Source organism: Amia ocellicauda, chromosome 17 (assembly GCF_036373705.1).
Source record: "Amia ocellicauda isolate fAmiCal2 chromosome 17, fAmiCal2.hap1, whole genome shotgun sequence".
NCBI classification, from domain to species: Eukaryota; Metazoa; Chordata; class Actinopteri; order Amiiformes; family Amiidae; genus Amia; species Amia ocellicauda.
Window position 1 is genome coordinate 12,127,797 of NC_089866.1, and position 9,849 is coordinate 12,137,645.

Below are 9,849 nucleotides of genomic sequence, written 5' to 3' on the forward strand. Positions count from 1 at the left end.
AGTGACAAATTCCAGATGCAGCATAACTGTCTTTTTACAAGGACTGCAAGCCAAACTGCCTGGATAAGAATTCTACAAACTGTACATAAAAATACACTACTTTTAAAACTATAAGGATGCACTGGCCTTAAACACACAACATACAAAAGCAAATACATCTGCTGATAAGCAGAGGTGAGCTTCCAGGCCTACAGATTAAAATCAGATCAGCCACCAACCCACTGACCACAGATTAAACGCCCACGGCTTGCTGCTGGCTTTTTCATTACTAGAGCATATGTGCTTTTGCCTAATGGAACCAATCAGCTACTGGGATTGGCTTTTGCCATTGCAGAGAGGACTGGTTTTGATTTCATGTGGGCTTCTGTCTAAAAGACCCATTTTCCTCACAGCGTTGTGCAAGATAATCAAAAGGGATGGGGGCTGGCATTAACATTAGCCATGCATAGGACTAAACGCAAAAAAAACAGACTGTTTCGGCTGAAAACATTTTTATCTACAGAAAACTTCTGCAGGATGGAATCTCAGCAGGAAAACGCCAGTTGCAGTGTGACATTGTATCAGACGTAAACGTTACAGAGAAAAGTGCCAAGTATATAAAACAATCTATAATACAGCTGCAATGTGTACATGTTTCATGTCTGGTTGTTTAAGACTTTGATTAAAGCAGGGGTGTCAAACTCTGGTCCCAGAGGGCTATAGAGTCTTCTGCTTCTTGCTCCAATTCAGCTAAAATCTTAATTGGTCTAATTAAACAGTTAAATGGATGAATTTAACATCTCCCCAGAATCCAAAACGTTTTGTGGATCTCTAGAGTAAGCAATATACTGCATTATGAACTATAAAAATAAAATGTGAAAAATTCCGAAAGCTCAAATAGAAAAAATTATTTGAATAATACACCAAAAACCAGAAGAGACTGGAGACAGCAGATGGAGTTTGCACCCCTGGGCTTAAAAGGGCCTGCAGGTTTTACAAGGATCTTTGAATGAACCACAGATTAAGACAAATTGGGAAATTAAGTCCAAAGTAAAAGAGTTATCAAGGACAATTAAGTAAATAATTAGATCAGCTAAGCGATTTAAAAGGTTGGGCTGGAAATGAAACCTAGAAATTGGTGAGGGCTCCAGACACGGCTGAATGGGCAGCTAATGCATTTCCTCCAAGCATCCCCACCACCCCCCACAAATCAGACTCGCAACAATGTTTGTGAACAGCTAATAATTCACAAGTCGATTTCAATCCTGAAACGCAGGGAGTCATTTTTTAGACATAGGGAGCAAATAAAGGTGTCTGAATGTGGCTCGTGAAGCACATCCATTGCCTTCCACTGCAAGTCTTAAACCAACGCAGGGCAATTCATTTGATGTCTCACCTGGACTAAGACTTCCTGCCAACAAACCATATTCCTTAAGCACTGGACCACCTAGTCACAAATAGTTCATTAACCTGTGGTTGAAGATCACTTGCATTAGGCCAACAGAGGTATTCTAGCCCGCACTCATCCACCCGGCCCCTTCCCCGGGTGTACCTGTGCCCAGCTGCAGTGGAGTGAGGTGCTTGGCCTGTCGCAGGGAGGTAAGCACCACACGGCTGCGCTGCACCTCCTCTCGCCCCGGCAACAGGAACTCAGTGGGGCTCTGGCCAATTAGGCTGCTGCGCTGCACTGCGGCAGAGACCATCTTCACCGGCCGCCCAGGGTCCTGCACCCTGAGCACAGAGAGGGAAGTCACACTCAGGCCCGGACCAAACCGAAACTTGAACCTACTTGCGAGTCAGAATTCACAAACTTGTACCCTACTGGGTTTTTAAGTTGAAGTAGTAGAAAGCGGCAATAAGTTTAAACCTGATTGGGTTAAAGAGTTTGTAATTCACAGGGCAGGACGATATTTTTATTTGGTTTAGACCTCACTTTAGGCAAACTTACACAGAAATACTCATCACATCCTTTCCAAATGAATTCATAAACAAAGAGTTTGAGACGTGCCAATTGTATTGTTTGGTCTACGACACACAATCCAGAGAGGATATCCCTGTGGTTTATGATTAACTTATTTGAAAATGGGGTGGGTGGGGGGGCTGTCGCAGACATTACCTGAGGAGGCTTCCCTGGGCAAGGGGGGGATCCGTCAGGGTCAGGAGGTCATTCACCAGAGTGTCAGCCGCTTCCTCTGTGTGTGCGCACAGTAGGACCCTGGGAGCACAAGACACACACACACACAACCTCCTCTGAACCAGGCAGCACACACACAGAGACCCAACAGACATTTACCACTGCTGAATCTCACAAGATTCCCTTACCTGTGCGTGCTATTCCCCCTGTCCATTAATTACAGAGCGTACATCTGTTAAACAATTTACATTGCAACTAAACAAAAAAAATAAAAAATAAAATACAATCAAAAGATTGTATAGGCTTACTCTATTCCCAGTCACTGGTGGAACTGGCCTTTCTGCCCAGGAGCTGTTGGAGATTGACTGTCAGGTACCCAATGAAGTGTGCACTATGTAATACCAGTCCTACAAGGGTCTGCTCTGTGTAGTGCCTTATGTTACAAGTGGGTCTTTTGTTTCAGATGCTAGGACTATGAATATGGCAGTCCGGCCTGAAGCCATACAAAAATCAAATTCTCTAGCAAGTTCTTCCAAAACAAGAAGTGAGGTCTTTCTTAACTGTGATGTTGTCACCCTTGAAATGTTGTGTGTATGCAATGTTAGGGATTTTAAACCATTGAAGCTGCATCCAGGTTGAAGCACATAACTTGCTTGATGAAGCCATCAGAAAGGAAAGAGGGCCCTGTGTGTGGAGGACTGGACACACCCTTTGCTAAAGCCACTGTATGGTTGTAGACCGTGGGCCTACCTGTGAGTGTCATCCCGGAGTAGCATGCCCACCGCCAGGCTCAGGGTGAAGGTCTTGCCGGAGCCTGGGGGGCCACACAGGAGAAGGGGGGGCAGCTGCAGGGAGAACGGGGCAGCAATGGCCCTGACCGCCTCCCTCTGCCGTGCGTTCAGCCTGGCGTCCAAGTCCTCAGTGCTGCAACTGAACACAGTACACTCAGTGTGGGTGAAGCAATGCCCAGTCAGCGCAGGAGGGGCTGTAGTAGACAAGCATGTTTCAAAGATCCAAATCCAATACACAGGGACTTCATAAATTGCCAGCTGTGGGACAGTCTCATGTGTATTGAATGACCCATTATTAATAGGGCCCCGAGTTTTGTGCAACTGCTAACAAACGTGATAAATGTGGGTACAATTCCTACAGTCTGACAGTGTACCTAAGTACCGACAAGTTATAGATGCACATGATCAGTATGTTTTGAGATTGATCACAATCAAATTACAAGGGTTAACAGCCCTGTCAAATGATCATTCAACCAGGCACCCCAGCCATGATTTCCTGCCGCTGTAAATGACCTGAGAGGAGTGCTGTACCTGTTGAGAGGCAGGGGGACTCCAACAGCAGGGGGTTCTGGGAAGAGCAGGGTGCAGTCCTGCAAGGAGTCCAGGGCAAAATGCATCTCACACAGGGGCATCCTGTTGAGCTGGAACTGCAGCTCCACCTGGTGGCAGACAGAGCACACAACACCTGCTGCAGTATATAACATCAGGAGGAAGTCTGTCAGCATCCTAAGTGATGGAAAAGGATCAATGGACAGTACAGGAATTCCACAATGTTTATTTTAGATTGCTTTTAAATATACTGTTTGTGATGACCAGCAATATTCTGGGGTTTAAACTGGGATTTATGGTTCAAACTCCGGGGGCTGAAAACTATTAATAATTTAAACATTAAAACATTACAACTTTGGACTGAAATAATGCTGTGATATCTAACAGATTGTCTTACAGTTTTTCCATGTTTGCATGTATTTATACCAGAAAAAGGTGAATGTATTTTGTCACGGCACTGTATTGCAGTTCAATGCAGTCCTTTCTCCAGCAGGATTTTCTTAATCTTTTAAAAATTTAATGTAAAATGTCTTACTGCTCCAAGCAATTGATCCTGTATGGCCCTTTTCCAAGCACACATTAACAAGTGCTCTAATTTCATCGTCTTCCAAAAGTATACACACATTTTTTGGGAAAGGTTTCAATAGCAGCCAGCATTACTGTAGTTACAATTTAAAAATGCAGTGACATCTGGCTACGTACGTCCACTAAGACCAGTTTGGGACTCAGCGGGTGCAATATACAAAATTGTGCCTCATAAAACTAGTTAGGGCACAGTAAAGTCCCACTGGACTCAAACAGACAGGCTGAGGTGAACCTAAACATGGACATTGGAAAAAAAGAAGAATTAGATTGAATCTGCATTTGCTGCCAATTTTGGAAAGTGTGTTTTGAAGCCTGACCTGCAGCTCTCTGTCTGGCCTCAGCCGGAGGTCCTGGCAGCACTCCTCCGACAGCCGCAGTAGCATGTGCTCGGGGCTCCTAGTCTCCACTCTTGCCTCGTACACCTTCTCCCGGCCGCCCATCCCTGGACTGGGCCCCCTGCGCCGTGAGCTGCATGCCGCCATCAGCAACACGCTGCTCGCCCCGTCCCAGACCAGCCGCCCATGCGCCATGTCCCGGCACACTCCAGTCCCAGTCCGACACAGCTGGGCAAACAGCTGGCCGGGCTGTAGAGGCCTGGCACTGCTCAAGAGCCCTGGCACAGAAGGCACAGTCAGCAGGTGTAGGCTAGTCTGGATGTTAAACCTGCAGCAACAGAAAGAAACAATAAACGAACTAACGAGAGAGATGAAACTGGAATGACAGCATATCAAAGGAGCGTTTAAATGCTGGTGTCTGGGGGACACCTTTAAATGCACCCAAATCCTCAAACTGGGGCTCTACCGGTGTTAACTCACATCAGAATCCTAATCTCTAAGAATCAAAATCAAAATCTGAGGACAGGTGAAAAAGTGTCTTCATGTCTGACCCAGCATCCAAGTGTCTGAGGGGTCCAAGACGCATCTTTCAAAGGATTTCCAATATAGTATATTTTAACAACTTAATCACACCAAAGAAAGGCTTTAAATATATACACTACTGGTCAAACATTTTAGAATACTTGTATTTATCCAGGTTTTATTGAAATGTACACAGTTTAATGCCTCAATGTACTCTGAAATTAAAGCATAGAACAAAAACAATTGGAGATAAAAAAAATCATGGAATAGTTTTAACAATTTAATAATTTTTTGACTCAAAGTAACCACCTTTTGCAGATATAACAGCAGAACACACTCGTGGCATTCTTTCTACAATGGAAATCAAATATTGTTCGGAAACTTCTTCCCAACACCGTTGCAGAAATTCCCACAAATGTGTTGCACTTGTAGGTTGCTTTGCTTTCACCCTTTTGTCCAGTTAATCACAAACAAGCTCGATGGGGTTTAAGTCTGGAGATTGTACTGGCCATTCCATGATTTGAAGCCTACTGTCTTGTTCTTTACTTCTAAGGTAGTTCTGACATAGGCTGGAGGTATGTTTTGGGTCATTATCTTGCTGTAGGATGAACCCCTGACCAACTAGGCATAAACCAGAGGGTATTGCATGGCGTTACAAAATGCTGTTAGCCATTTTGGTTCAGGGTGCCACTCACTCTGCAGGTCACCGACTCTGGATTCAGCAAAATAGCCCCAAACCATGACACTTCCTCCTCCATGTTTGACAGTTTGCCTCACACACTGAGGAACCGTCATTTTGTCTACTCGACGGTGTACAAAAACCCTGCGTGATGAACTGAAGATTTCAAATTTTGTTTCATCGGTCCATAAGACCGTCTTCCTGTCCTTCAGTAGTCCACTGGCGGAGCTTCACGGACCAGGCAAGCCTCACTATTTTGCCATCTTCGCAATGGCTTTCTTACTGCCACTCAACCCGTAAAACCTGCAGCTTGAAGTCTTCTCTTCACAGCTGAAACTGAGACTTGCTTACATTGACCAGTATTAAGCTGTGCTTGAAGCCTGTGAGCCGCCTCTCACGCAAGCTGTTGACTCTCAAACTTGTCTGCTGATTCTGTTGTGGATTCGGGTCTGCCAGACCTCTTCCTGTCAGAGTTTCCTCCAGTTTCCAAGTGCCTTTTGATGCTGTAGGAAACTGTACTCACTGACAACCTGGCTTTCTTTGCAATTTCTATACAGGAAAGACCTACAGTTTTAAGGTTATAATGGTCTGTCTGTTTTCCTTTGTTAATTGCCTTTGTCTTGCCATTATGACAGCAATATACTACTTCATGCAATACAAAACTGTCCACATAATGCTTAAGAGGGTGTAGTAACAGTCTGTTCCAACACTTTTTATACAGACAGAGGGTTTTTTAAGTAGTCAGCCAAAGTTGGGACACCTGTAGTAACTGTTGTAAGTTGTTAACCCATTACTTGTTCCATGAAAAAGGCCTTTTAATAATAATTCTGAATTATATATATTTTTTTAAAACCTCTGGCAGTTAATCGCTTACTTTTGTACCATTTCAGGTTATTCACTGGAATTTAGCTGCTTAAATGTCAATAAAAACTGGAAAAATTGGGGTGTTCTAAAACTTTTGACCGGTAGTGTATATATATATTTTTTTATTTAAAAAATTAAAACCACCAGCAGGCAGGAGGGAGAACTAAAAAAGAAAGAAAGGGTGTGGAAGCAAGAGCTCACTTGCTGACTTCCTTGCTCTGAGCGTTCTCCTCTATATAGAGAAGGTCGTGCAGGCGGGGGTGGTAGTTGTAGGGCGCCAGGCTCCTGTCCAGCACGGAACGCGTGAAGAGCTGGTCAGCGGCAGCGGGGATGCGGTAGGACAGCAGCAGGGACTGGTCCAGCTGGCAGGCCTCCTGGGGCAGGAAGCCCACCACGCTCACCTGCTTACAGCCAGCGTCCCAGCGCACCGATGATACCACACTGCCACACTGCTGCTGCCAGGCCCGCTCGGGGTCTGAGGGAGAGGGGAATACACGATCACATTGACAAATCAGCAGTCTCTCTCACATCACCGAGAGCACAGAGGACAACATGGTTCGCAGAGAGTGGACACTGAAACCCAGCTCTCACTCAGGATCACATTGGTAAAGCTTGGTCCACCACTATACGTTTAACACACTCTCGGTGAGACAACACAAAACAGTAACATAACTTAGCAATCTTGTTTAGACAGAGGATCTTTGGTACACCTAGTAAGCCAAAGGGCACACAGTTGGGCAGCTGAGCACACCCTGGCTGACTTCCAAGTCCAACCAGCCCCGAGCAGCACTCAAGACAGTGGCGCCCTATATTGTGGGGAAACCTGGTCAGTTGGCGATGACACAGTCCAGACTGCAAACAGTGCTGTACAGGCTACAGGGCGCAGGCTGCAGTGTGGGGCAACTACTAAATCAATCACCTACTAAAATTGGCTGCCAGAGTGAGGTCAGGTCAAAAGCAGAGCCGCACTCTACAGACCCACCCCTAGAAGCACCCACCTTGTGGAGGGGCCACCTCGGTGGAGACGGTCTGCAGCAGGACCGGCTCTGTGCCGAAGTCGAAGACCACCGTCTGCTGGAAGCTGCCATAGCAGTGCGTGGAGAACAGCAGGGTCACCTGGTACACGTGCTCGGCCACGCGGTTCTGCCCGCTGCGGTGGTGGCTCCACTCCCGGCAGGGCTGGCTCAGTGGGTATGGGTGCAGGCTGTCCGCACAGCCCGCCGCCACCCCCGTGATCCAGAAGCGCGAGCGGTGAAGGGCGCTGAGCAAAGCCACGCGGTACAGCAACCGCGGGGGCTGAAGGCCAGGGATACAGGCAGGGGGTAAGAGGGGATATAAGTAGGAGATGACAAGTTGAATGCAGCCCAGAGATATAACAGCCTAATCTCCTGAAAGCTCTGCACTCTTGCTCTTATACACTTTTGTATTAAAATGTGCTTCCTCATGCTCCTGATTACGATATATCTTTAACACTTTTACTGTAACTTCTTCTATGCCTACCCCTCCCCTCAGCACATACCAGGGACATCAATATTATTTTTGAACTTATCTCTTTCATATTGACTAGCCCAGGTTTTTTAGGGGTTTTTTTTTACTACCTGAAGGGTATCTGGTATGTAAGCCAGTACAAGGTGTCTGATGTTTCATGTTTTAAACAGAGTTTGCACTGGCAGACACATAAGGTGAAAAACACCTGCCTTACGCCTTCTCAAGCATGAGTACCAGACAACAACCCACACCTACACTTTCCCAGCATTCATCAATTTGGATCCCTCCTCCACCCCAACCACCACCTTTCCAGTAGCTCCTTGGCTCATGCCACCTAATGGGGGGGCACCGCACCCTATTGGAGGTTGCTGAACTGATTTCAGACGGGAGAGGACGACGCTTGGGGACTCACATTGCAGTGCAGGTGCAGCGTCCAGCTGAGAGAGCAGTCCTTCTCTGTGATGGTCTGGTGCAGGGCAGGGGAACAGTTCACTCTGACCCCATCCACACTGCTGCTCACCTGCACAGAGAGCACATCTACAGCACACCCCCACACAACTGCACCCAGGGCTAAAGCACGAGCACTTTACCAAGATGTCTACTATTAAAAAAAACACTAATTTCTTTATTTTGGAATCTACAATAGATTTTCTCCCTTTTTTCACCGAAATGTCGCTATGACTATCTACAAGGGAAGTGACAAGGCACACACATCTAACATTCAGCCACTCCCCACCCTGGTAGCATTGGGCAGACAGTTTGACAGCTCTTGACTGTATCTGGAGTCAACTAAAAATTAAGACATCAGCTGCAAAAACACACATATATATATATATAAGCATCCGGGTACTGCAATTGGAAAGAAAACCAGAAGAGATTGTAGCCCCCTCAAAAAGCACTGACTTGCACACCCCTGGTTTAGTAGGACAGTATTGGAATACATCAGATTGATCTAATACTGTGTTTGAAAAGGCATGCAGAGAAATAAGGAGAAGGGGGTGTGAGAAGGGTCTGACCACTGCATGTGGAAGAGGGTTGCTGATCCACTTCTCAATGAGGCTCTCTCCATAGCTGTCTGCGTGCGGCTGGGTGGCGCGGGCCTGCTGGCTCTTCAGCCTCCTGAACACATGTCTCTCCCGCCACTCCAGCAGCTCATCATGAGAGTGGGCTGAAACACACAGCTCCCCCAGAGCACACACCCTGCTCTGCAGGAACCTGCAGGGGAGAGAGAGGGCACTATTAAGACTTTTCCTTCCTTAGCAGTACACCACAACATCACCCGCTGAGGAAGATCTGGCCACAATTATCTTTTCTACAGGTTCACTGTGTTCAACGGACCTTTTTTCTACTCTGTAACTTATCGCACTGTTTTCTTTTGTTTTGTTTGTTAAACCACCATATATTGTGTCAACTGAGCACTATGTCAGTCGCACAGGAAAAATATGTCAGCCAATCAACAAATATAAAACATCCTAAAAATCAACAATATAAATAGCCATTTGAATAACAGCATTGTAATACTTTAAGTAAGCAAATCCAATCCCTCCACAGTGAAAAAGACAAGAGCTTGCAAGTGGTAATTAGGAGTAAGGATGTTTTGGACTGCGAACAGGAAGCACTTTATACAAAGAGTTTTAGGAGGGTGGAACAAATTGCCAACTCTGACACTTAAAGCCGAATGGATTCCGTTCAAGAAAGTCCTGGATCGATGAGGTACTAAAACACAAAACAGCAGGCAAGCCTGAATGTTTTCCTATTGTTGATACATTATGCACTGTAAAATGTGTCTTCCTTTGAAATAATTGAATACATTTTGTGTGAAGGTATTATTTGCCTCCCTGTATTTGGTTGCTTTGCAAGCCCCCTCTTTGACACCTACTCAGCTGGGCTCCATTCCATATGTCAACTTGGTAATAAAAATCA

General features: G+C 45.9%; 2 protein-coding genes across 2 annotated transcripts; both read right to left on the minus strand.

The window, feature by feature from the left end:
* Positions 1-2,091: 2,091 nt before the first annotated feature.
* On the minus strand, positions 2,092-4,568 carry LOC136713034 (probable helicase with zinc finger domain). Its single transcript, XM_066689925.1, has 4 exons — positions 4,356-4,568; positions 3,436-3,563; positions 2,864-3,043; positions 2,092-2,194 (listed from the first exon to the last, which is right to left on the minus strand). Exons 1-4 carry the CDS (start codon positions 4,566-4,568, stop codon positions 2,092-2,094), a joined length of 624 nt encoding a protein of 207 aa, XP_066546022.1.
* Positions 4,569-6,635: 2,067 nt separating this feature from the next.
* On the minus strand, positions 6,636-8,647 carry LOC136713035 (probable helicase with zinc finger domain). Its single transcript, XM_066689926.1, has 4 exons — positions 8,639-8,647; positions 8,339-8,446; positions 7,437-7,734; positions 6,636-6,913 (listed from the first exon to the last, which is right to left on the minus strand). Exons 1-4 carry the CDS (start codon positions 8,645-8,647, stop codon positions 6,636-6,638), a joined length of 693 nt encoding a protein of 230 aa, XP_066546023.1.
* Positions 8,648-9,849: the final 1,202 nt, after the last annotated feature.

Coding starts and splice junctions, on each gene's coding strand:
- LOC136713034 (XM_066689925.1), bottom strand. CDS start 4,568: ATGGCGCATGGGCGGCTGGTCTGGGACGGGGCGAGCAGCGTGTTGCTG. Junction 3,044..3,435: donor GTCCCCCTGCCTCTCAACAG/GTACAGCACTCC, acceptor TACTGTGTTCAG/TTGCAGCACTGAGGACTTGG. Junction 2,195..2,863: donor CTCCGGGATGACACTCACAG/GTAGGCCCACGG, acceptor TTGTGCTCCCAG/GGTCCTACTGTGCGCACACA.
- LOC136713035 (XM_066689926.1), bottom strand. Junction 7,735..8,338: donor CGCTGCACCTGCACTGCAAT/GTGAGTCCCCAA, acceptor CCTGGCCTTCAG/CCCCCGCGGTTGCTGTACCG. Junction 6,914..7,436: donor CGAGGTGGCCCCTCCACAAG/GTGGGTGCTTCT, acceptor CCTCTCCCTCAG/ACCCCGAGCGGGCCTGGCAG.